The 27059-nt window shown below is 40.5% G+C and overlaps 1 protein-coding gene across 29 annotated transcripts in view; it reads left to right on the top strand.

Moving 5' to 3' along the window:
• The window catches only part of PPFIBP1 (PPFIA binding protein 1), a 173993-nt gene that overhangs the window by 145062 nt on the left and 1872 nt on the right, over positions 1-27059 (top strand). For 15 of the 29 annotated variants that reach the window (XM_044385586.3, XM_048216810.2, XM_048216809.2 and 12 more), the window contains 17 exons: positions 2773-2927; positions 8998-9113; positions 9894-9950; positions 11274-11334; positions 11698-11727; positions 13639-13810; positions 14297-14329; positions 16472-16622; positions 16899-17027; positions 18496-18646; positions 19328-19439; positions 19551-19639; positions 22706-22828; positions 23355-23480; positions 24060-24248; positions 25644-25823; positions 26752-26817. In XM_044385586.3, coding sequence (XP_044241521.1) covers positions 2773-2927; positions 8998-9113; positions 9894-9950; positions 11274-11334; positions 11698-11727; positions 13639-13810; positions 14297-14329; positions 16472-16622; positions 16899-17027; positions 18496-18646; positions 19328-19439; positions 19551-19639; positions 22706-22828; positions 23355-23480; positions 24060-24248; positions 25644-25823; positions 26752-26817 — 1940 coding nt within the window. The remainder of the gene's footprint in view (positions 1-2772; positions 2928-8997; positions 9114-9893; positions 9951-11273; positions 11335-11697; positions 11728-13638; positions 13811-14296; positions 14330-16471; positions 16623-16898; positions 17028-18495; positions 18647-19327; positions 19440-19550; positions 19640-22705; positions 22829-23354; positions 23481-24059; positions 24249-25643; positions 25824-26751; positions 26818-27059) is intronic. The other 14 variants (XM_044385587.3, XM_048216816.2, XM_044385588.3 and 11 more) reach the window with 1 other exon arrangement.

Genomic DNA, 27059 nt, shown 5'->3' on the forward strand with positions numbered 1-27059 from the left:
GTAATGCTGACCAGGTCAGGCAATGTGAGGCATTCAGCTCTGTGAGCCCACAGGGATCCACTGAAGGGTTTTCCCAAGTCCAAGGCATCTTTGTAACAAATGGGCCATAGTGGGAGGAGCAAGGAGGGAGGAGCAGTATTGGAAGGAAGAGAAGCCAATCGAGAGACTCTCGCAAGATTCCAAGTGGAGTTATATGGTGGTACTGACGAAATATATTTTGGTGTTCAAATTAACACAGTGGTGTGATGAATTAGATGAGAGTGAAGAAGATGAAAGAATCAAGAAAGATTGACATTTTTGACTAAAGCAACCAAGTGGATGATGAAAGAGAAGCCTAGTGAGGGAGCATTGAAATGGTTAAGGGGGATTGTGTTCAGCTTTGAGTATGTTAAGTTAAAAAAAAAAAAAAAAGCAAAACCATAAGACATCTAAGTAAAAATAGTAATGCTTTGATGGGGATTAAGGAGGGCACTTGTTGGGATGAGCACGGGGTGATGTTTGGAAGTGTCGAATTTACTATATTGTACGCCTGAAACTAATATTACACTGTATGTTAATTAGAATTAGAAACTTAAAAAATAGTCATGCCTTTTGATGTATTATTATTTTATCTATGCGTGGTGCAGTTGGCCATCCTCAAATATGGAAAATCTCTGGCAGTCATTTAAAACAGAAGTGTTAAGAACTTTGAAAGTATCCTTGTTTATTAGCAAAGCATAGGTGGGGTTATTTGCTCTAAAAGTAAGCACTGGTAATAAATCTTTTCAAAGGTACTTGTGAAATACTCAGATTTTGGAATTTCAATTTTGATGACTTCAAAAAGAAAGAAAATCAGGGGCACCTGGGTGGCACAGCAGTTAAGCGTCTGCCTTCGGCTCAGGGCGTGATCCCGGCGTTGTGGGATCAAGCCCCACATCAGGCTCCTCCGCTATGAGCCTGCTTCTTCCTCTCCCACTCCCCCTGCTGTGTTCCCTCTCTCGCTGGCTGTCTCTATCTCTGTTAAATAAATAAATAAAATCTTTAAAAAAAAAAAGAAAGAAAGAAAATCCTACTTTGGACGAGTATTTAAAAGAAAATGGGTCTTCAGCTTATTGTCCACTGGGCTTAGTGTGTAAGATTTTGTGACTACCCAAATGAGCAAGCAAATGAACCTCTATCAGTGGTCTCACGGCGGTTCTCATCACTCAGCATTTTCTGTGCTTTCAAGAGAGTGTCGCTTTTTAGACAATATTGCAAATTCACAAGTGATTAATTTTTACATAGTCATAGCATTTAAAAGTGTTTGATTTTATAGAATCGCAACATTGTAATTCTTATATTTAAAAACCAAGGGAAAACATTAATTTCTGTAATTATAAAATGTAGAAAATAGAGAAAAGGGGTAAATATTGTTCATAATTTCACTGGCATGATCACTTTTGTCAGTTTCATGGCGGTTTTTTGTTATTCTGTTTTTGTTTTAAAGTAGGCTCCATGCCCAGTGTGGAACCCAACATGGGGCTTGAACTCACGACCCTGAGATCAAGACCTGAGCTGATATCAAGAGTCAGACACTTGGGGCGCCTGGGTAGCTCAGCTGGTTAAGCATCCGACTCTTGGTTTTGGCTCAGGTCATGATCTTATGGGTCGTGAGATCAAGCCTTGCCTCAGCTCAGCATTCAGCCAAGGAGTCTACTGGAAGATTCTCTCCCTCTGCCCCTCTGCTGGCCTGTGTGCACATGCGTGCTCTTTCTCTCTCTCTCTCTTTCTGTTGTCTCTCTCTCAAATAAATAAATAAATAAATAAAGCTTAAAAAAAAAAAAGAGTCGGACACTTAACCAACTGAGATACCCAGGTGCCCCTCATGTATTTTTTTCATCTTTTTTAATGCCTATAAAATATGTAGAAAAAAGAGGTAGCTTTTAAATTATGTCCTGTTCTAATAAAGAGTTTATAAACAGTGATTTCTCACTAGGATTTATATTTACTTAGTCCTTAGAGAATGCTAATAATATCTACATTTTGATGAAATTAAATACCTAATAAAATGTAAGTTAAGCTAAGTCTAGTTAATAGCTTTGAATGAGTATATGATTTGCCATTTTGTATTATTCAGAGAATAGTGTTTTAAGCATCAGCTTTTGGTTTTAAAAAAGAGTATCTGGCACAGTTGTTCAGCACCTAATCCTTTTCATCGCTGGAGATGGAAAAGAAATTCTCAGAGTTGGCAGCTTTGCTGGATATGTGGTTGCATTTTGTCCATAAGACTATTCTTTCTGCTTTAAAATAAATGGCATGGAAGGATCATCTTAAGGAATCAAAGATTGCCTATCTTTTTTTTTTCTTTTCCTTTTTTCTTTCTGGTGTGTCTTTTTTTTTTTTTTAGAACGGTAATGATGAATATTGAGTTGTTTCATGGTGACTGTGTTGCTGTTCAGAATTAGTTTGTTGTACCACTGGTATTCTCCAGCTTGGTTATTTCTGAACTCAAATTTGAAAAGCCCCAAATTCTGAAACAAAATTAAGGACAGTTGTTGGACTAAATTAACTTCTGATTTCAATGCTGTGAGTCCGTGATGGTATCTATTAATACCACCCCCAAGCCTCAGGTACTCATAGTTTAACATGTTTCCTAGGAGCCCTGTTGTTATTTTTGTAAGGATTTCAGGAGAAGCTGACTGTTTGATTTTTGAGGATGAGAAAAAATTTTATATTCGGTTGGTATTCTTCCTCCCAAAGTGAAATGTAAATGAAAAGCTGCTGTTGTCCTCCTTTTGCTTTGTCTTTTCCTAGGTCAAGATGGCGACTTTGAAGATCTGCTCACTTCCGGTTCCATCTCCACTTTGCTGGATGCGCAGGGTTTTAGTGACCTGGAGAAAAGTCTATCACCTACACCAGTAATGGGATCTCCCAGTCGCGACCCATTTAACACAAGTGTTCCGGAAGAGGTATTTACAGACTCTTAACATTATCTTCATAGTGAAGAGACTGTGTCATTGAAGGTTAAAATGCTGTTGACAGCATGAAACACATGGGATCTTCTCTCAGTGCGACTACTGACTGAGACTTGGCAATTTTTGTGTCAAGACTCAGTCTCATAGGACTTTATTTGAAAGGTGTGTTTTTTCTCCCTCTCTTTAATAAATAAATACCTTGGGCGATGTCAAAATTGCTTAAATAATTCAGGAAAAATATGGGAGAAAGATGTCATCCTAAATAGATTGCAATCTACTTATTAAAGAATAAATAGGGAATAAATGAAAGGGGATAAAATGAGATTATATAAAGCACTTGGTTTTAGTCACTTCCGGTGGTGCCTTTGAAAAATGCTGGACTAAAATTTCCCTGACTTCTTTAGACTTGGGGAAAAAAGCAACTGGACAGGAATACTTAGTCTTGAACTCGTTTACTTTCCTTTCACATCAAACTGGTGCCAAAATCTGTTTCCATTATCTATTGCAAACCACCCCAAAAATTCGTGGCTTGAATGATAACATTTATTTTGCTAACACATCTGTGATTTGGGCAAGGCTCAGCAGGAACATTTCTTCTTCGCTCCACTGGGCGACACTTGGAATGGTGTGAGGCTGGGGGCTTGAGTCCTCTGAAGGCTACCCATTTGTATATCGCATGGTTGGGGCTGCTGTTGCCCAGGACCTCACGTGAGGCCCTGGCTGGAAATACGTGACTGCTTGGCTTTCTCGTAGCACTGTGTTTGGATCCTAAGGATGAGCATCCCAAGAAGAGGACTGAGCGAATTTATATCACCTTTTATGGTATAACTCAGAAGTCATGTGGCATCTCTTCTCCTGTAGTCACAGGTCCACACACATTCACAGAGAGGAAACATAGACCCTACCTCTTGATGGACAAGTAACAATATCACATTTAAGAAGAGCACGTGGGGTGGCATATACCCGTGCAACCATATGCAGATAGTACAATCTGCCTCTCCACACTCTGGCGACAATAATTTACATCCCTTTCCTATGCAAAATATACTCATCCCCTCTTTAAAGACCTCTTGGTCTCATTCCATTTAGGCAGCAGCATCCTAGGACCTTGTCGCCCACGCCGGGTCAAGATGCGGCTGGAGCTCCTGGGGTGCTGCTTCTTGAGTAGTACTCCATTCCATTGAAAGAACCAGGCAATTAAAGGCCAAGCTGTTTGTGCCCTACACCTGACATACCGTGGTGGGACAGGCATAATAACTGCTCGGCATTCCCATTAAAAAAGAGAGAAAATGGAAGACACACAGGTGTCGTTAGTCCGTAGCAGTTCCAAAATCCAGCCAGGCCCATGTTGCCAGTTCCTTCACAGGACCCAGTCCTTTGGGCTCTTGGTTATTCCTCGTGAGTCATCTTTCCATTTCCATGAGAAGGAACCTATAATTGCAGATGAGTTGTTTTCTGTAAAAGCGTCTGTGCAAGTCCAAGGTCTTCTACCTTCTACTGTCTCCGTCCCTGTTGGTCTAATTTGGTGTAATATTTTATCCACTTGGAATTTCTTATGAATCAGTTTATAATCCGCTCCATCAGGTAGAGCATACCTACAGATATCTTCACAATAAGCCTTTCTCTAAAGTTTTCTGTGAGGCTGCTATGGAATATCCCTCTGCTTCTAGAGTTTTTGATCTCTTTGAAGGTTTCAATGAGATAGCACTAGCTTAAGTCTTCCCGAGGTCTTAACAAAGGCACACCCGTGGCTTCTTGACAGCTCCTCTGTCTTTGCCCTGAAACTATTTCTTAATTTTAATGCAATGTGCTGTCTAGAGAAACTAGGAATGGGAAAGGTTGTTTTTTGTTTGTTTTTCACTAAACAATCTTGGCTCCCTTATGTTTTACACTTCCTCTTTTGGACATCTTTCCTTTAACATTTTACTGTACGTAGTGAGAAGAAACCCAGTGGCATCTTTACTTTTCATTTCTGTTCCTACTAATTACCTAATGAGAAAATGAAATTTGAATTGAATGAAAATGAATTCAAGGAGGAAACAATTCACATTTCTCTCTTTAGTGTAGGAGAGGGCTAAAAGATGTCATTCATAAGGAATTAGTGGGTAGAGGAAATTGGAGGGAGACGGTGAAAAGGTACAGACTTCCCGTGATAAGACAAATGAGAGCTGGGGGTGTAATGTACAACATGACGGCTATAGTTAACACTGCTGTCTGGTATGTTTGAATGTTGCTAAGAGAGAAGATCCGAAAAGTTCTCATTGAAAGGAAAAAATATGTGGGTTTTTTTTTCTTTTTCTTTTTTTTTTTTTTTATAATCTATACAGTACTGCATCTCAGTGATATCTCAATAAAATTGGAAGAAAGAGGCAAGGGATTAGTTAAGGAATAAGAAATATTTTAGAGGGAAAAAAAATCCCCTAATTGCTAAATATATATTTATACTGAAGGGAAAAATAACACTTGACAGCCAATGAGTGTGCTTGCTGCCTGTTTACAGAAAGACAGCTGTTACTTGTAAGATGTGCCCAGAGAGTCTCATATCCTTAAAAAAAAAAAAAGTCTTTGCTATGTGAATTGTACTTCGATGAGGCTTTTAGTTTGGAACCAGAATGATCGGATGAGGATTGAGTTTATTGAGCGACATTGTTAAAGAAAAGCTGGGAGGGAGATTGGAGTTGGAGTTAAAGCCCTAAAGTTCAAAATAAAATCAAGGAAGTGGCTCAGTTTGTTAGTGGAGCCATTTCCTCCCCCGTGGTCAGGAACCCAATGAGCTACTGTGAACTTGGCAACACAGGGACGATGGCTCAGTAAGTTGCTTTAGTCATAAAGATTCAAATTAAAAAAAAAAAAAGGTAGTGAAATAATCTTCTATTTTATAATAATAGGACTTGTTGTTAAAGAACAAACCTCAACTGAGTAAATTTTAAGCATCTTATTGGCTTTATTCAGCAATTGATGAATCCGGCAATGTCCAATTTAGCAGATGGAAAGGAAATCTAAGGATCTGTACAAAGTGAAAGGCTTTTTTAGGTAGAAGGAAGCAGGAGCAGAGGGTCATGCTAGGCATTTGCTGTTTGGCTAACGTAGGGTTACTTTCCTTTTTTTTTTTTTTTTTAATGATTTTTTATTATATTATGTTAGTCACCATACAGTACATCCCCGGTTTCCGATGTAAAGTTCGATGATTCATTAGTTGCATATAACACCTAGTGCACCATGCAATACGTGCCCTCCTTACTACCCATCAGCGGTCTATCCCATTCCCCCACCCTACTCCCCTCTGAGGCCCTCAGTTTGTTTCTCATAGTCCATAGTCTCTCATGTTTCATTCCCCCTTCTGATTACCCCCCCCTTTCTTTATCCCTTTCTTCTCCTACTGATCATCCTAGTTCTTATGTTCCACAGATGAGAGAAATCATATGATAATTGTCTTTCTCTGCTTGACTTATTTCACTTAGCATTATCTCCTCCAGTGCCATCCATGTTGCAGCAAATGTTGAGAACTCGTTCTTTCTGATAGCTGAGTAATATTCCATTGTATATATGGACCACATCTTCTTAATCCAGTCATCTGTTGAAGGGCATCTCGGCTCCTTCCACGATTTAGCTATTGTGGACAATGCTGCTATGAACATTGGGGTGCATATGGCCCTTCTCTTCACTACGTCTGTATCTTTGGGGTAAACACCCAGTAGTGCAATGACTGGGTCATAGGGTAGCTCAATTTTTAACTTTTTAAGGGACCTCCACACTGTTTTCCAGAGTGGCTGTACCAACTTGCATTCCCACCAACAATGTAGGAGGGATCCCCTTTCTCCACATCCTCTCCAGCAATTGTTGTTTCTTGCCTTGTCTATTTTTGCCATTCTAACTGGCGTAAGGTGGTATCTCAGTGTGGTTTTGATTTGAATTTCCCTGATGGCTAATGATTTTGAACATTTTTTCATGTGTCTGTTAGCCATTTGTATGTCTTCATTGGAAAAGTGTCTGTTCATATCTTCTGCCCATTTTTTGATTAGTTTATTTGTTTCTTGTGTATTGAGTTTGAGAAGTTCTTTGTAGATCTTGGATACCAGTCTTTTATCTGTAGTGTCATTTAAATATATTCTCCCATTCCGTGGGCTGCCTCTTAGTTTTTTTTTTGACTGTTTCCTTGGCTGTGCAGAAGCTTTTTAGCTTGATGAAGTCCCACAAGTTCATTTTATCTTTTGTTTCTCTTGCCTTTGGAGATGTGTCATGAAAAAGGTTGCTTTGGCCGATGTCGTAGAGGTTGCTGCCTATGTTCTCCTCTATGATTTTGATGGATTCCTGTCTCACATCGAGGTCTTTCATCCATTTGGAGTTTATTTTTGTGTATGGTGTGAGAGATTGGTCAAGTTTCATTCTTTTGCATGTAGCTGTCCAATTTCCCCAGCACCATTTATTGAAGAGACTGTCTTTTTTCCACTGGATGTTTTTTCCTGCTTTATCAAAGATTAGTTGCCCAAAGAGCCGAGGGTCCATTTCTGGGTTCTCTATTCTGTTCCCTTGGTCTATGTATCTGTTTTTGTGCCAGTACCATGCTGTCTTTGTGATCACAGCTTTGTAGTACAGCTCGAAATCCAGCATTGTGATGCCCCCAGCTTTGTTTTTCCTTTTCAACATTTCCTGGGCGATTCGGGGCTTTTTCTGGTTCCACACAAATTTAAGGACTATTTGTTCCAGTTCTTTGAAAAATGTTCTCGGTATTTTGATCGGGATGGCATTGAAAGCATAGATTGCTCTGGGTAGCATGGACGTAGGGTTACTTTCCTTACATGCAGCAAAGGGAAGTCTTGGAGGGGGGTCAGGTAACTTGTGCAGAGCAGGCAAGTGCTGATTGGTTGACCTAGGCCTGCCTTTTCTGGGAGCACCGAGCACAGAAACTTAGCTAAGTTTGGGTTTGCTGACATGGAGCTTAACATGAACCACTCCATCTTGGGCCCAATCAGATTATTTTAACAGACTTCACATGTTATAACCTCTTAATGTCAAGGGGTGAGACCACCACTCAGTAACTGGAACAAAAAACCACAAAGCTAAATGTATTGCTTTTTTAGTTAACTAGGTAAACTTTGTGTGTCAAGGACAGTCTCTTTGATCATATGTGGGGCTTGGGGGGATGCTTGGAGCTCAGGAATTGATGGACTCTCAGAGGCTGGAGTGAGTGGACGTGTGATTACAAAGGTGAGACTGTTGCTGATTGATTGGCATCTAGAAGTGTGTTCACACGCGTGAGTCCCTACCTTCCTGGCTGACTTCAGAAGGGAAGCGCAGTCACTAACTGGTTGACCGGCAAAGTGAATTCACTGAGGTACATTCTGTTTATTTTTTTCTATCACAGTATTTTTTAAGTGTTTCATTTATTAGTTTGTGATCTGCTCTCGCACCACACTGCTCTACAGTCGTCGGAAATTATTGAATACCAGAGTAGAAAATTTCTTTCATAGATTCCATCCTTAGGATACACAAAGCATTTGTTTGGGAAGATGTATGAGGCATTTTTGTTGTTGCTGCTGTAATCTTGTTAGGAAGCAAAGTGTTTTTTAAGTGGTATCCACAAAGAACTGGTTTGCACAACAGTCTATGTTAGACTAGTGGTAGAAAATAAAGTGAAAACAGGTGTCTTTACAAAGCACTTTACCCAAATCTCATCTCAAATCATGACAACCCGGTAGGGTAGGCATTGCCATTCTCCTTTTACAGAGGAGAAAACTGGTGCCCCGTTAAGTGACTTACCTAAGGTTAGAACTGAGATTTTAACTGGGGCTTGAAGTTGTCAGGATCAACTATTGACTTACTGGATGGTATTTATTATGTTTTATTCAGAACCAAGTTCAAAAATGACCTTCCTCCAGAATGTTTTCTCTGATTAACACTTGTTGATGTTTATATCCTGAGACCATTTTATAAACAGAAGCATAGTGTTCTAAATACAGATGTATGAAATGTTATTGATAGACCATGTAATTATCTCACTTTGTTTCCTCTGTGACTTATGTCTTGTTTGGTGGATTTTTGACTTTCTATAATTACATTACAGTTCCACACCAGCATCTTGCAAGTTTCAATCCCTTCGTTATTGCCAGCATCTAAGGGCTTGGAAACTGCTGAAAAAGCAACATTGCCTCCTCAACCAGAGACTTCATTTGAAGAGAGGTGTGTCATTTATGGCCTAACGTTGCAATATAAATGTTCAACAGAGTAGGTCAGGCCAACACCAGGGTGCATTGCACTCATTTATAGACACAGAGAGGCAGGAAACAGTAAGGCATGTGCCAAGGGACCAGTGCGAATCAGTAGTACCTGCAATCAGGTTGTGTATTATTGAAATAAAGGGTGTGAAGCAAGAAGTCCCGCGAGATGAGGCTGGGGAAGTGGAGTGGTTAGGTTAGAGAGGGATTTTAGGGCACTTGGATTTTATGTCCTAAGTCACAGGGGGCCGTCAGTGGGTCACAAGCCCCATAGCACCAGTCATGTGCCTGAGGCTGTTTAGAAGATGGCTAGGAAGTCGTCTGAAGCTGTTTAGAAGAAGGATTCAGAACAGGGATACTATAGTTTCTCCATTGACAAGTAGAATTTTTGAGGGAGCGTATTCTCAATTACTTGATCTTATAATTAGACCCAATAAAAGAAAATAGAATAGAATATTTTAAAAGAGAGGGTTACCTGGGAGGCTCAGTCGGTTCAGCAGCTGACCCTTGATCTCAGCTCAGGTCTTGATGTCAGGGTTGTGGGTTCAAGCCCCATGTTGGGCATGGAGCCTACTTAAAAAAAAAAGAACATTTTAAAAGAGAGAGAAATAGCTTCCCTAGCACAACATTTTTTGTTTTTGACAAGTCTGTTCACTTAGAAAATATATGGTCTTTTATATGGTCTTTTACTCATGAAGCACACACTTTACCCACCCACCCCCTTTTTTTTTCTTTTTCCTTTTAGTGATGGAAAAATAATCCTTGGTGCTGCTGTTGAAACCCAGCCTTGTGATAGTCTTTCGTAAGTTATGTTATTGAATGTGAAAAATTTCATCGATACCTGGGAAAAAGGAAGCTTCTGTTACACTAACAAAACACTATGAGAAGCAGATGACTGAGGCCTGAATTGTATTAATGCAGGTGTAATGGTTGGATGTGGGGGGATGTGGGGGGTTGTGAGTTAACAAAGGAATACTTGCTCGATGACCATTATCTGTTATCTCATGCCAAGTGTTTCCTCGTCTTTAGCCTTCCTTCATCAGTTTTCAGGTGAAGTGCAGTGCTTTGAATTTCAGGTTCGCACTGGCTTGCATTTTGACTCTAGCAGAAAAAAACCACGGGGAATGATGTGATGGCTGGAAAGGCTGCAATGGTGTTTTGCACGCTCTGTGTACTAAACCGGCCCAATATCTATGTTTATCCAAGTTCAAGTCTGGATTAAATTAGGAAAATGTGTTTTCAGAGCAGCACTCAAAGATGAGATCTTTTCTTTTCTCGCTATTATCTTTTACTTTATTTGGTACTAGACATGTCTAGCAACTTAACGTACACAGAAGTACATGAGAATTGCCTTTTAAAAGTTTGTTTGTATATGTATGTTATTGTACTTCTTAGAGCAGAGATATTTTTTTCTCTCTCTTTCTAAACTGGTCACCTATTCTTGCCTTCAGTTTCTGAGGAGACCAGCCCTATAAACTTGAATGCCAGTTATGTGAAAGAGAAAAATCTCTGAATGTTTACAGTGTCACTTTGCCTTTACTAGGACAGCAAATGAATTATTATGGCTAGCTATAGGGATTTTTCTTATATGCCTTGCTCAGAACTGTAAAATGAAGTACTTAGCCAGATTCAGGGAATGGATTCCTTTGTGAATTGAAAAATAACACTTTTGTCCTTTATTTTAATTACAAGGATTCGATGTAAATAGTATGTGAGTACTTCAGAAGTTCCCTGGTATGTTAACTAAAATTTAAATAATAATTAAAAATAATGTTCCTGGTCTAAATGTATACATGAAAGGATGCACCAGTAGCCCATGGAAAAACGCTGGTTTATTTTCAAATATTGACATCACAAGGAGCGCCCTAAGTGTTTTTCCAGCTATTCTAACGTGTGCGGGACATTCAGAGTTATTGGCAGGACAGTTAACCACCTCTGCTTTTAAAAGAACTCAATGTTATAATTTAGTTAAGCACATAAGTGACTGCCTGAATCCAGATTTTCTTTTATGGACCAGGCTTCAACCCACACACAGTTTGAGTTTCTTTCCAAGATATTCTCCTAAGAAACAGTGGCACCAAAGCCACTTAGTATTAATCCTAATTACTATTATTGTTATTTTTAGAACTTCAAGTCTGCAAAAGTCCAGCAGCCTGGGCAATCTGAAGAAAGAGTCATCAGACGGGGTTGGTTCTGTGTTTTTTTTTTTTTTTTTTCTGTCCGTTACCCTGAGACAAAAATATTTAGGGATCTTCACATTTTCCCATTTTGCAAATAAAACTCTTAAGAAGAGCTTGTGGTTTCTCTAATGCAAATTTATTAGATACCACTGTTAATGGTAAATATTAAGAAGTATGAATATGAAGGGTTGCAAGTTACGTTTACAATCAAAACTGCAGACTTTAACCATTACCGAAAATAAATGGAAGTGAGATTGTGTAGCTTAGAAGTCAATGTAAATTTATTTTAATTTCTGGAATTTTATGTGACAGATTGTGAATATACAAAGCCATTCCTGTAACAATCTGAAATATTGTTGTTTTGAACAGGAAAAGGAGTCCGTTCAGAAGCCTTCAGAGGTAATTTTTATGTCCAGATTACCATGTAAAAATGTTTGAGACGTCTGATACACGTGATTGCTTAAATGTCTCCAAAAAGCCCAAACTCAGAACCTCCAAAATATGTTACATGAAAGAAGCCAGACACAAAAGATCACATAGTATATGATTCCATTTATGTGAAGTACGCAGAATAGATAAGTCCGTAGAGACAGAACACAGCCTGGGGGTTGCCAGAGATGGAGAGAAACTGCTTCCTGGGTAAGGGGTTTTACTAGAATGATGGAGGTGTTTCGGAACTAAGTGGAGGTGATGGTTGCACAACACTGAGTGTACAAAAGGCCACTGAATTGTTCCGTTTAGGATAGTTACTTTTTATGTTTCACCCCAATAAACTCTTGGAAAAAAACAAAAAAAACCCGAAAAACCCCAGACTCTCAATCAGGCTATTGATGTTCTGAATGATCATAGTTGGGCTTCCTAAGACCTCACAAAAAGTCCTTAGAACACCCATCTGAGAACAGCTATTTATTTAATATAAACACTGTCTGTATACAGCAAACATTTTGGTGTTTTTGTTTTTTGTTTTTCCTTTTAAAACCTCATCAACAAGGGCTCTGGTTCTTCTTTCCTCTAATTTTCAACCATTAACTTTGTAAAGGCTGCATTCTGGTAGACAGGCTACTTCCAGATGCACTCCCTCGACTGTTGGCTCTGAATGCCTTGAGTCGTAATGTAGGTATCCCTGATGAGGCACAGACCGTGCACCCAGCTAGAATTACGGGCATCCTCTGTCCTTTTTTGTCTTGCCAACCCAATAAATGATGGAATGATTCTGACATCTGTGTTGAGACATAGTAGTAGCAGCAGTAAGCTGCGGCATCTATAAGCTTGTAGTTACGATGAGCAATAAATACGTAGAATAAAATAACCACCTTAAAAGCCTGTGTCCCCTCCCCCCTTTCTCCACCTCTGCAAGGAAAGAAACAGGGCGAGAGATGTTAGAGAAATGAGAGCATGCAAACTAAAGCGTCTTTGGATCATACGAAAACAGTGTAATAGATCATGTGACTATAATTGGCAATTCAAATAACGAGAAACTAAAAAATAAGCAGTACCTAGAAGTGTAACTTAATTACAGTTAAGGTTCTCAATAAAGACCTTGAAATACTATAGACAGCCAAAGTGTCTTCTGAATCAACGAAGAAAAATTAAATGATTGCAAGTTTAGTTTTGATGTTAAGTGTATCTGAATGTATCGAGTGTTTGAAAAGTGGTGATCGTGTTGGGTAACTGCAGGCAAGATAATGAATCTACCTCAGAACACGCTTTCAAAAAAAAAATGTTTAAGAGTCACTGGTTGTGTCCTCATTTTACAATTAATTCCTTGAGGAGAATATTAAAAATAACTGGAGTAGAGTTTCTTTCTGCTGCTGGTGTAGAAGCTTGGGGTTAATGCCTGCTTTGCAGAGCAATTCTGTTATGTTGGGCTTCTACTGACGCAGTTACAGTACAAAGACTGCAGACTGTATCATAGCCCAATTTGGTGTCCTAATTGCTAGAAAAATAAGTCTGCTGGTATTCTGATTAGGTAATATCTTATTTCGATGTCTTTGGGGGAATGAGGCAAATAAAATTAAGATAAAGCTTGAGAATTTCTATATCCTAAATATTTTATGTCTTGATAAGCACACGGGTCGTAGATCAGTGATGAATATGTTTTTGTTGCTACTGTGGCTGTTTCTTCTTAATAGCTTTCAGAATTGACTTTTTAAACTTCTGATATGGCGCTCGATATTCATAATCAACTTGTTAGCTCCATGATTCTTTTAAGTAAACTCACATGTGTACCATACCGGGTGTTGCGCCCGGCAGGTACTCATGATTGTGCACAGCAGTGCGGTGTTCCATTTCTGGTTACTTCTCTCTCAGGATAAAGCTCCAGTAGAAAGCAGCCCGTTTGGGAGCCTCCCTCCGAAAGCTCCAGGACATGATGCCTCCGTGGACGACAACCCCTTTGGCACTCGGAAAGCCAGATCTTCCTTTGGGCGTGGCTTTTTTAAAATAAAAAGTAACAAGAGGACTGCAAGTGCACCAAACTTGGGTACGTGTGGCCAGCGTGCCTTTGCCTTAATTCGCTCAGAATGAGGACACGGTCAATCTCTTCCCTTCCCTTGTTCATCGGTTTGTGCATTTATTTCTCTTTCTCAGAAATGAAGGTGAATGAGTTGGGGGAAAAGTTCGCAAGCAACTGCTCCCCTGAGTTTAATTCAGCGGTAAAGGTAGCTCTGTGTAGGCTGTCACCCCGCTCTCCTTGGTGGAGCGTAAATGTAGAGGAAAGACCAAAAACCGTGACACTCTCTGACTTCATTGTAAACAGCTTCTCATCTGTTTTGAAAGTGGACACATTAACCCCATATTGACCCTGCTAATGGAGTCTGCGATGCTGGAAGCACAGCGAGGTGCTTGCCTTTCCTCCCACTGTGTGTATTTTGTGAGTAGGAGTTTGATCTGTGTTTCATTTTGTCATTCTCCTGTGTTCTCTCCATTGGGCTGCGTGTGATTGTGTGCGTTGGTGGGATATCTGAAGACCGTAAACGAAGTGCCAGTGCACCCACCTTAGGTATCGTACCCCTGCATGCCAGCCCTCGCCGGTGCTGTCCTCCAACCTGAGCTAATCCTTGCTCTTGGCATCTGTGATCTCTAGAAAGCGAGCTGGCAGCAATTAGAAAATGTTGTCCTTTACTCCTGAGGGTTCCTTCTGCTAAGTGGACTCTCTGGAGAGCCTTTGCTTCCAAGCCTAAACGCTGTTAACCCCTGCTAATGACACCTTGCGAGGAGCTCTGGGAGGACCTAGAAGTGCACAGCACCCTCAGAGTCCAGGGCAGGACTGTCCTGCCTCATCCATTCCAGCTTTTTCACCCTTCAAGTGCATCCCATCTCACACTAACTCCCAGGTCCTGGCAGTTCCTTCTCCATGTCTGCGTTATCCCCAGAGAGAAATGTTTTCAGCCAGATAGGGCAGTCTGTAGAAGACATTGGAAATGATTGTTTTAGACTGACTGTTCTTAAGGGACCATCCTTCTGACTTTCATTGCTTTGAAGATGGAGGTGACGTTTAGTGACACCAGAGGAAGCTTCCTGCGATATCCAAGGAGTCGCCCCCAAAGTGATTTTAGGAGAGGGGAAGCTCAGTTTTCCTTTTTAAAAGTGTGGGGCACAGGAGGGAAGAAACATCCTCAAAGCAGAAAATAAAAATAGGATCTTTTAAAATGAGGGCGAGTTAGGCAGCATTTTGTGGTACACCCAGACCCATGCTGGCTTTAGGGTTTGGGTGGGAACGGCCCGTTGGATTTTCCCGGTGGGTTTTATTATCTTATGTAGATACCCATATACCTCTTGATGTGGGTCAGCACAGGTGACTCCTCTCACATTTCTGGAATACACATGGGATAGATAAAATCCAGACAACTATTTTCAAATGTTTTTGCATCTTTCTTAGAAGAAATATATTGTTTATGCTAAGAGCGGAGTGCTGCTTATTATAACCTATAATCACAGCTGTGCTTCATAGAAAAGTCAACCTCTGCAACTTTTATATCTTGCTGAAACACCATTTCTGTGATTTTTATACAACTTTACTTTCCCTAAAAAGTGTGGTCTCACATTGAGGAAACAGTACGCCTTGTGTTTGTTAGCACGGGATCACGTATTAAGGGACAGATAAAAGAATTAAGATAGTTAATGCTGGGAGATCTGGGCATAGCAAATTTGGATGTTACTCTTTCAAGGCAGAATCGACAGGTGCTGATTTTATATCAGAAGAAAAGTTTATGCATATCCAGTTCATTCTTTTCTCAGTAGGACATAACAAGCTAGAAATAGGAACAACTCTCTTAAAAAAAGAATTGCCAGAACTTGGTAACTGGGATTTGATGTAAATGCCAAAGAAGAGGAGGGGGTGAAAAGCAAATGACAGAGAGTTTGAACTGGAGTAACAGGAAGAATATTAATTAATATTAAGGGAATATCAAATAAGAAAATTTCAGAGAAATCTCTGGAAAGTTGGATGGATTTGTTGAGTCCAAGATGTTCCTGGCACACCAAATTGGGACTATCCATAGAAGTTCAGATACTGAATCTGAGGAGAGAGATTAGGTCCCCAAATTGTGGTACCAGGTGCTTACAGATGAGGGAAGCCATCACTTAGTCCCAAGCATGGAGTCAGCTTGTCCAGAGATCCTGCTGGGGGAACCTAGAACAGAATCTTGGAGTGGAAGAGGAAGAGAAAATAGGTCCTATAGCAGAGAAGAAACTATCAGATGGCAGATCTGGGAGAGTGTCATAACAAGAAGATGAAGGGGATAATGATTTTGAAGGATGTGGGAGGGAGTCAGCAGTCCCAAGTGCTACAGGAAGATAGAGAATCATTTCATTATGTATTCACATCTCTCAAGGAAAGAATGTGGCAATCCTGTCACACCTTTGAATCTCAAAGAGGTGGTAATTTGTGAGTTAATGAATTTAGGCACAATATCATACACGATATTACACACAATGTTAATTGATACACAACAGACCGTAGAGCAGAATATACCTGTGTTTTCCATTTTTAATATTTGTAGGGTGCGCTTTGTAAATTACTGCTTTACAGACCAACAGAAGAAGAATTTGTTAACAGTTGCTAAAACCAAGAAGGTTAGCATCTAGTCGTGTTCATTCCATATTTAGAACTCACCAAGTATGTATTCTGTTCTTGGAATAGCTGAAACAGAGAAGGAGACCGCTGAGCACCTAGATCTGGCTGGTGTTTCTTCCCGGCCAAAAGATTCGCAGGGAAGCAGTCCCTTCCAGGTATCTCCACCGTCGCCGGATTCCAAAAAGAAATCCAGAGGTATCATGAAGCTCTTTGGAAGGTAAGTAACAGCAGACAAATGGCGTAGGCTTTGTATTATTGTATGTTGCTCAAATGTAGGAATAAATGGAAGATTGGCTGGACACGAGTATGAAATTGTATGGCTTCAAAGGAAGGAAGATTGTGATCTGGGATTCACTAACTCATTGGGTCTCAGTTAAAGTGTAAATCCAAATGTCTGTTCTGACCATACATAAGCAATGTTCTGATTAACTTTAAAGTCTAAGGCCTCCTCAGGTCTCATGCAAGGCAATATGGTGTTGTGTCTTCTGTTCAGACTCAGGAGAAGTCAGTCAACTACATTCAACCCAGATGACATGTCTGAGCCTGAATTCAAAAGAGGAGGGACAAGGGCAACTGCAGGACCGCGACTGGGTTGGTCTCGAGATTTGGGACAATCTAATAGGTGAGAACAACCGAACAAATGGACTTTTATATCTCTACCCAAGTGTCAAGGCTGTGAGCACTTACCATGTTAATATTGTCCCCGGGCTGAACGGTAGAATCTGTTGCTTACTGCTGTGCCTGGCGGAAGGGTCCGCCATCTTTAGAGCAGTGCAATTTGGCAGTGGTTGGTATAAATCCTGCAGAAGAAGGGGGCTATGTGAGCCAGGGAGGAACCAGAGCTAAAGTGTCAGCAACATCTGTGCTAGAATGATTCTTGGACTTAAGTTGGACCGAGAAAATAATTACTGTGAGTACTCTAAAGCCTAGCTCTGGGGAGATGGGATAACATAGCCATTAAGAGTAGGTTCTAGAGACAGACTGCTTGGATCTGATTTCTGGCCTTGCCGCCTCCAACAACCTGGGTGACCTTTGAGCAACTACATCCATGCTCTGTGCTTCTGTTTCCCATGGTATTAATTAGTCCATTTCCCCAAAAGGTAATCATGAAGATTAAATGAGTTAATACACGTTAAGTATCTGGTAAATAGTAACTGTTCAATGAACATTAATAATTAGTGGATTCTGTGAAAGCATCAAATACATAAATTCTATCAGAATTCTTAAATTTATCAGGACTATGTAATATTTTATCTGTTAAGACTCTATGAACTTTTCCTGCACCCTTATTACTGGTTTGAAATTACTATACTGACCTACTAAGCATGAAAAGGGTGGGGTTGGCAAACATCTAGCGCAAATGATTGACACTAAATCTTTGGAACATGGTCCCTCCCACCCTCGCGGAAGACTGGGCCCCAGTTTCATCAAGGAGGAAACTCTGGCTTTCTGCAAACACTGAAGAGTCTCATTTGCCATATGTTCTCTTTGTACACAGTAGAGGATCTCCTTGCACTGTTTTAAAAAAAAAAAAAGAAAAATTCTTGTTTATCTACACATTTTTTCCCCCCAAAGAGGAACACTATTTATGTGTCAAAGTAAAAAACCAGAAATTTGCTGTGGTTACGTTTTCGTGTACTCAGTGATGGCATGTTGCTCTCTTATTACCATTTGGTGAGAAACCATACATAATTCTGCTACAGTTAATTCAAGTTAGACTTGATTTCTCTCCATCTAACCTAGTGTTTTCTGTTTGGAAATTCAGTCTTCAAACCACGTTGATTGAAACTAGTACAGTGACTTGATTGGCTGGTTCAACTTGGTTTTCTTCCATATGTACGACATGTTTTTTGCTCAGTCACATTGAATCTGTTGTGGTTTCATTTGAAATGAAAGCTGTGGTCTTCTGAGGTAACTTTCAGTGCCAGTACCACCATCACCTCCAAGTATGTACTGAAAAGTGAGCTTTTCATAGTCAAATGGGCATTAGCAGGAAATTCCCATATCGATTTAATACACAGTTGGTCAACCTCGATAAGCCACAGGTTGGCTTTGAGTTGTTTTTCATGCAGTTGTTCGTTTTCTTATAGTGACTTGGATATGCCATTTGCCAAATGGACCAAGGAGCAGGTTTGCAATTGGCTTGTGGAACAGGGCTTGGGGTCCTACCTGAATTCTGGCAAGCACTGGATTGCATCTGGCCAAACACTTCTGCAGGCTTCTCAACAAGATCTGGAGAAGGTGACTGCTTCCTATTTTGTTTAGACAATGGATACTGGGAAAGAGACTATGAATGTAGGATTGTTTTATACTCCAGAAAGGGGAGTGGGTGGAGCCAGTAAGTACTCTTGAAAAACTTTGTTTTCTGCTTCACGCCTTTTTTTCTTTTTTTTAAATCTTATGGACTTAACAAGAAGGACCTGGTCTTAATGATTCCTTATGAAACATGTAAGCCCCTGGGCATTTTAATGAGAAATAATTGTATAGACATAATAATAAATCTTAAGTTCGTATTTCTCAAAATCATTGTGTGGCTTTAGCATTGGCCCAACTTCTCAATGTCATGTATGCAATTCAACTTTATTTTGCAAAAAGGAAAAGGAAAGAGCCCTACATCTTACATTTAATTATTTAACATTTTTCCTAATTATTTAACATTTTGCACAAAAAAAGTAGAATTCTAGTCTTGCCAAGGAAGGAGCCTACTGGGAAATGGAGCGTACTACTAAACTAATTGCAGCGGTCTTGGCTTTCTAGGGGCCTGTTGAGCTACACTGTACTAGCCTGAGCTGGTATGCTGATGTAATGGGATTGTTGGGTCTTTAACACTCGCTTCATTTGGGGGAATTGGCATCTTTTGTCAGTGGCATGCAGCCCATATTGACAGAATGGTAAAGCCAGTATTTCTGCTGATTATTTCAGGAACTTGGAATTAAGCATTCACTTCATCGAAAGAAACTCCAGCTGGCACTGCAAGCCCTGGGGTCCGAAGAAGAAACCAACCACGGAAAGCTGGATTTCAACTGGGTCACTAGTAAGAGGTTTTAAATTCATGAATGAATGAATGAATGAAGCTGCTTTTTCTTTTTAATCACAAGTGCAGGTGTTCTGTGGCTTACTAACAACACTGATTTTTCTCCTGCAGGATGGTTGGATGATATTGGTCTCCCCCAGTACAAGACCCAGTTTGACGAAGGACGGGTAGATGGTCGAATGCTCCATTACATGACTGTTGTAAGTGATTTACTCCTGGGAATTGGGGGAGGGGGTCAAATTGTTTTTCTCTGAAAAACCCAGAAATAGTGAGCAAAATACATTGTTTTCACAATGATTCCACCAGAGTTTCAAGGTGTTGCCTTAGCTTGAGAAGAGCGGGAATGTTTTCTGTTTAAATTGAAGTCGGAGGATTTGATGATTGCGGTACCGTTGGGAAATTTGAAACCCTGATTTAAGCTGTGTGAAACCTAATCTAAGCTCAGCTGTCCAGGAAGTTGGTTTTTTATATATTCAACAACGTAGACATGTAGTGCATGGGTAAATTTTTTGGTATGTGAATTATATCTCCTAAAGATGTTTATTTTATTTTATTTTAGATTTTATTCGTTTATTTGAGAGAGCAAGAGAGAGAGCAGGGGGAGGATCAGAGAGAGAAGTAGACTCCCACTGAGCAGGGAGCCCAATGCGGGGCTTGATCCCAGGACCCTGGGATCATGATCTGAGCTGAAGGCAGGTGCTTAACTAACTGAGCCACCCAGGTGCCCCTCTCCTAAAGAAGTTTGAAAAAGAGAATGTAGAGTTCTGAAGCCGGGGCAGTTTCTGAGTTACACATTCCTATATGCAGTGACTGCTCAGAAGAGACCATCCTTTTGACTTTGACATCTAGAGACTTGTCTCCTCTCCTCCCTTCCACTTTTGAGAACGTTACCTGAAACCTGCTTCCTTTCTTTCTTTAGCCCCATTCCGCTAGGGCAGGAGTCACAGAGCTTGAAGAAGTAGGGCGAGGTAGACTCTGATTCCTTCATTATTGTTCCGTATTTTTATCCTTATCCAAGAGGTAGAAGGACTTTACAACAGTGGGGAGAGATGGATTCCAGGGGAACTTGTTCTAGATTCCATAGTCCTGTTAGTGTACTACTCATTAGATGCGTTTATTTAAACCGCCTTAAGTATCTTCTTTAAATAAGTTGAAAATTTCAAACAGCTAATTTTTCAGTGTCAAAAGAAATGTAGGGATCCTCTTACGGGATATATTTTCTTCTCGATTATTGAGCCAAAGTCCGTACTTCGGTGGGCACATAGTGTAGACCTGTTTGTGGTAACACCAGCGTGTGGCACATTGCACATTTACTGGACGTCAGGCAGTCTTTCCAGCTCCATACTCCTATTAATACTCAAGTCTCAGCAAGCCTTGCGGTAGCATTCTTGTTATCCCCAGGGTTCAGATGAGGGAATGAAAAAATTGAAAAACTGGGACACTTGACCAAGTTTCCACAGCTAGAAAGTTGTCAAAAGTCACAGGCTGTTTGAACCTAGGATGTTTGCAGATTCCTGCTCTTAACAGCTCAGCCTGGAACAAGTTCAGTAAATACTTGCCCTCCCGTCTGGGTATAGGTGAGCTCCTGCAGGAATGTGAGCAGTTTCAGGCTTAAAATCACAAAAAAAGTGTGTATAGCTTTTGTGGCTGTAAAAGAGTAAATCGTCTTAGGAAATTTGACCCCAGAAGTTCTAAATCACAAAAGACCTGTTTGAATGTAGTATCCTGGGTTGGATCCTGGAACAGAGAAAGGACCTAGTGGAAAAACTGGTGAAGTTTGAGTAAAGTCTGTAGTTTAGTTATCATTTTTTGTTCTCTATGTTAACTCTTTTGTTTTGACGACTATATATATCATGGTTTATACATAAACTCAGGGGAAGCTGAGTGAAGGGTATATGGGACTCTCTTCTATCTTTGGCAATTCTTCGGTAAATCTAAAATTACTTAAAAGATTTTTTTAATCTAAAAAAAAATCTGTTTTGATTTAAAAATCTCTCAAGCTAAAATAATTTGCATTGTATTTACATTGCAGTCATTATGTATTTAGATTTTTTTAATCTGATAGATTTTAATTAGTTGAAAATAGCCCACATGGAAATGTTTTGAATGGGTGTCTCAATCTTAGATTAAAATGTGTTAAATGGGGGCACCTGGGTGGCTCAGTCGTTAAGCATCAGCCTTCCGCTCAGGGCCTGATCCCTGCTCCGCTGGGAGCCTGCTTCTTCCTCTCCCACTCCCCCTGCTTGTGTTCCCTCTCTCGCTGGCAAACACATAAATAAAATCTTTTAAAAATAAAAATAAAATGTGTTAAGTGCCTTCTAACTTATCATAAGGCACTGCCTTTAAGAAATTGATTCAGAAAAAATTCAGGAAATAATTTTACTCAGTAGCTTTAAGAATTTAAGCTGATTGTCTGATATTTTTATTTAAAAACTATTTCTGTAATAGATTACCACCCGCCCCAAGAAATGTGTTATCAGTAAGGGTGTGTCTAAAATGGATGTTTTTCTTGTTTTATTTTCTGGGTGTGTTTGGAAATAGACTGGTGCTTATCTTGACACTGCCCTCCAAATCACCTTCTGAAATAATTTGTTTTGGTGTGTTTGGTATGTTTGAAATGTTCCCAATAACCACATACTGGGGAAGTTACACCTTGAAGGGATTAATGGTGATCCATGTTGCTACCGATAACTTCTCCAGTTCTCCTTTCTCTTTAACTCTCACCAAAACCTTTGCATCAATCGACATAATTTTCCCGAAATTGTTCACAGTGTCTGCTAGATAAAGCATAATAATCCAGAACTAGAGATTTCTTGAGGCTTGGGGAATAGTATAACAGAGGTGCTCTTAGCTTTCTGCTTTATCACATCAAATCAAAGGGGATCACTTTTTGCAGTGACCCAGCAGGTGCTTTTCAGACTGTGATTTACAGAGCCGTGGGGTCCCATGATCCTATCTCAAAATAGCTGGAAGAGGGAAACAGGTGAAACTCGGCTTCTGTTGGCACATTAATTTGTTTTTACATATATGTATGTGTACATATATACACATACATATATATATATATTGGGGTCCTGGAGAGGATTTTGTTTGGAACAGGAAAAAGGGTTCTGTTACCAAGTAAGGGGTTTGAAATCACAAGTGCTCAAGGCCCATTGGTAGAGGAGCTCGTCTGCCTCTACTCGTGTTTTCTGAACTTTCCCTGAGAAGGCCCTCCTGCTCTAGGCCTGCTCAGTGAGCTCCTCTTTTTGCGCTTTTTTTTGCAGGATGACTTACTGTCCTTGAAGGTCGTGAGCGTGCTACACCATCTCAGTATCAAAAGGGCTATCCAGGTCCTGAGGATCAATAACTTTGAACCCAACTGTCTGCGGAGGCGGCCGTCCGATGAGGTAGCAGCTGACGTTGAGATTCACACAGCGTGTGCTTCCCGGGCATGCGACTGGCTGTGCGAGCAAAACAAACACCCGTTTCTTCGTGGGGCCTGCCGGAAAAGCTTCTGCTTTCCTCAGAGCCTCAAATCCAGCCTCCTTACCTTCTTGGGCTTTATTGTCCTATAATCCCCCCGTGATGGTTCCACCTGTGTAACTAAAGCCAAAGGTCGTTTTTTAATTTCCCTTCCTCCTTTCCATGGGTGTATTTTATTTTCCTGTCTCCTTAACCTGCAGAGTTAAATATCACGCTAAAGACTTGCTTTGCTAACGCACTGCTTTATGAGTTTGTAAAAAACCTTGGGACAGTGACATAAATGCCTTAAAGCAAAATCCCGACTAGCAAACACCTTCTCACCCTTTCTGTAAACACTTAGTGGGATGTCGGGTGAGTGTGCTCTGTAAGGCAGACTTTTTAGTGTGCAGTTTTAGTGCTTGGAGTCCCACGGTCAATGACTGGAGCTCTCGGTGTGGCTTGTTCTCACAGAGTAGCATCACGCCATCAGAAGTTCAGCAGTGGACCAACCACCGGGTGATGGAGTGGCTGCGCTCCGTGGACTTGGCAGAATATGCCCCCAATCTCAGAGGCAGTGGTGTCCATGGTGGGCTCATGGTAAAACTCTCTTTTAATTTACAAACTGACTTCTCCTCATTTTGTTCCCATTAGTCGAATGAGTAGGATATGGTCCGTCTGCTTGTTATAACCCTCGCGTCATCAAACTGAACCCTCCTGTACCATTTCTAGTGAGTCTTGACTTTCCGAGGATTTTTTCCCGTATTTTTTATTTGTATCCCATAAGGCTACATCAGATTTAAACCCGTTTCTCGTTCATTGTCTTTTATCTTGGGTGACATCTGGCCACTGGCTCTCCTATGATCCTGTTTTGAAACACCTGCAACATGCAGATTATATTTCTGCACATTGATGTAAGGAGTTGCCTTCCAAAGGCTCCACTTCAGAGAGCTACGAGCCCTAACTTTGGCATGCGTGGGTGTCAGGAACGGCTCTACTTCTCACTAGCTTAGGCAAAATAGAGATGTGTAGCATGAAGGTCAAAGTCCACGCTCTGTCTGTTTCTCTGGGCTGTTGTGGGACCATTGGTGATGACTAAATGAAGGAGGTTGGCAAATTATAAAGCACAGTGCAGACCTGTATGATATATGGTGCCTTAATTGTGAATTTTTTTTACAGGTTCTAGAACCTCGTTTTAATGTAGAAACAATGGCTCAGTTATTGAACATCCCACCAAGTAAGACACTCTTGCGAAGACATTTGGCCACTCATTTCAACCTTCTGATCGGTGCTGAGGCCCAGCACCAAAAGCGTGATGCCATGGAGTTACCAGATTATGTACTTCTAACAGCCACGGCCAAAGTGAAGGTTGGTTCAAGCTTGTGTCTTCTAATAATTGGTTAAAGCAAAAACTAAAGCTGGGGCTTGGTTCTGACATGACTATCTCATTTTCTGGAGTTTACTGAGTCTTGTGGATAGGTTAATGGTCTGTGCATCTTTAAGAGTAATTAAGAAAATGCATTTTTGCAAGTGTCTTTCTGGGGGAATCTTTGCTCAAATCATTTATTTTATTAGAGTTAACAGTAATGAAGAGTAGGACGTTGGCATGCAGTCAATATGTTGCCAATGCAGAGAGTCCACGACTTGGGCTCAAATATTGATTGCTCAAATATTCTATCGATAAACCCAGTATAAGAGGAGGATTTCTTCTCATACAGATTCAACTTGTCCGGCTTACAATTGACTAGTCTTGCAAGTTAGAAAAAGATACTTCAATGATTCAACATAGACCAGCAGAGAATGGCTATTTCCAGATTTACCCAGATTCGTGGGTCATACCAAATTCAGATTACTTTTTCTTCTTTTAAATCATTTCTCTGTGAACTCTTCTGACTCTGTTTTCTCAACGAACTTGATGTGGAGATAAGGTTTATCAACTCCTCCACAAATTTGTACCAAGTTCTTTATATACATATATTCCTATTCCTTCCTTCCTCCCTTCCTCCCTTCCTCCCTTCCTCCCTTCCTCCCTTCCTCCCTCCCTCCCTCCCTTTCTTTCTTTCTTTCTTTTTCTTTTTCTTTTTTTTTTTACCTTCTCTACCTGCCCATCACTTTCTCTTTAGCTCACTTTCTCCCTTGAAAGATGTGCCAGATTTGAAACTTCTGAAAGACTCTGTGCTATTAAATTCTCAGCATCAGCCTGGTCACCATCTGCTGAGCAGATAGTCTCAGGACTATTCAGTGACTAAGATGGAGTTTCTCTTCCAAGTATCACTGGAAGTTCTCTCTCCAAATGAGTGAGGATTCCTTTAGCAGCCAACAGTTCTGTTATGGAAGCATAACAGGTATACAGGATAACCAGAGCTTCCCCCGAAAAGAAAACACAGTTAGGACCATTTTCTTTTCCTGATCTTAGATGGGAAAACCTTGCAAAACTAGATTCATCCCTGGGAAATATCATTGCATTAAGTCCTGTTTCATCACAACTAAGGCTCTTGACGTTTTTTGCTTATCACAGTGACTACCCAGCTAATTGGTGTGAATAGGAGAACAAGCTTAATCTTCTGAGATTCATAATAGGGATCATTTATTATATTTGGGTGCATCAATCATACATCCAGGATGCTTTTATTATTGTCACACCAATTAAGTCATCCAATTGCTTTTCTCTGTGGATGGAGTGAATAATTGAATTATGCATGTTATCAATCCTTTGTCATATGAATTTTATTAAATCCCTGGATGTTTGCTTTTTGTTTGAAGCCAAAGAAACTTACCTTCAGCAATTTTGGGAATCTGAGAAAGAAGAAACAGGAAGATGGGGAAGAATATGTTTGTCCAATGGAATTGGGACAGGCATCAGGAAGTACCTCCAAGAAAGGATTTAAACCTGGATTGGATATGCACCTGTATGACGAAGATGATTTGGACCGGTTAGAGCAGGTAAAGGCAATACGATATGTCTATTTGTTTAAAGTTCCTCCAGCAATGAAACACTAAATGGAAACTTGATGTACTGTGTCTACTAATCAGTTTTTCCTCTAATACCTGAAAATAAAGATAGTAAGAAAATAATAGTCAACAACTTCCAGGTTGCTTACTACATTCCAGGCACTATCCTCAGCCCTTAACATGTATCAGCTTTCACGGTGACCGTAAAACATAACAGAGCCTTGTTATCCTCAATTTAGAGGGAAGGAAATCGAGGCACAGAGAGGTTAAGTAACATGCCCAAGACAGAAGAGCTGCCAGAAGAACTGGGGTTCCAGCCTGCCAGGCCGGCTTCAAAGCCTGGCTATTTATCTACATTATACCGCCTTGGTATTAAGGAAATCTGTGTATTAAATCAAGTCAGAAATACACAGCTCGGGGCACCTGGGTGGCTCAGTCATTAAGCTTCTGCCTTCGGCTCAGGTCATGATCCCAGGATCCTAGGATCGAGCCCCGCATCAGGCTCCCTGCTCAGTGGGAAGCCTGCTTCTGCCTCTCCCACTCCTCCTGCTGGTGTTCCTTCTCTCTCTGTCTCTCTCTCTGTCAAATAAATAAATAAAATCTTTAAAAAAAAAATACACAGCTCATTTAGTCTTTTCAGTGCAAAGTCATGGATTTGAATATTGCCCTTTAGTCACCAATCCTTTGATGTCATTGTCAACGTCAGAGCATTCGGCTGGATGTGCCAGTAAAGTGTCATTTCATCTCATTTTTAGCATCTGGTTGCTGCACGCGCAGGAGGTATCATCAGAAGTGTTCTATTGCTCCCATCCCGTTCAGTATCACTTGCATTATTTCTTCTTAGACTTTTGCTCATTTTGCTATACTTTCTTTGAAATTACGCACACGAGTAGGTCATGTGATGGTGTGTTCTTTGCAGATGGAGGATTCAGAAGGGACAGTGAGACAGATAGGAGCGTTCTCTGAAGGCATCAATAATCTAACCGTAAGTCTGTAAAATGAAGTTAAGATGTTAAAATGGCTCCGTCGGTGGAGCACGCGACTTTTGATCCCAGGATTGTGAGTTCGAGCCCCACGTTGGGGGGTAGAGATGACTTAAAAATAAAATCTTTAAAAATTATAATTAGACAAAAAAATAAAATGGTATTCTAAAAAAATGTTTAAAAATAACCCCAAAGGACTGCATGTTTAGTGGAGGATGTGTGGTGCCGAGCTCCTGGCTCCCAG

The sequence above is a fragment of the Ursus arctos genome, unplaced genomic scaffold (genome assembly GCF_023065955.2).
Source record: "Ursus arctos isolate Adak ecotype North America unplaced genomic scaffold, UrsArc2.0 scaffold_26, whole genome shotgun sequence".
NCBI lineage: Eukaryota > Metazoa > Chordata > Mammalia > Carnivora > Ursidae > Ursus > Ursus arctos.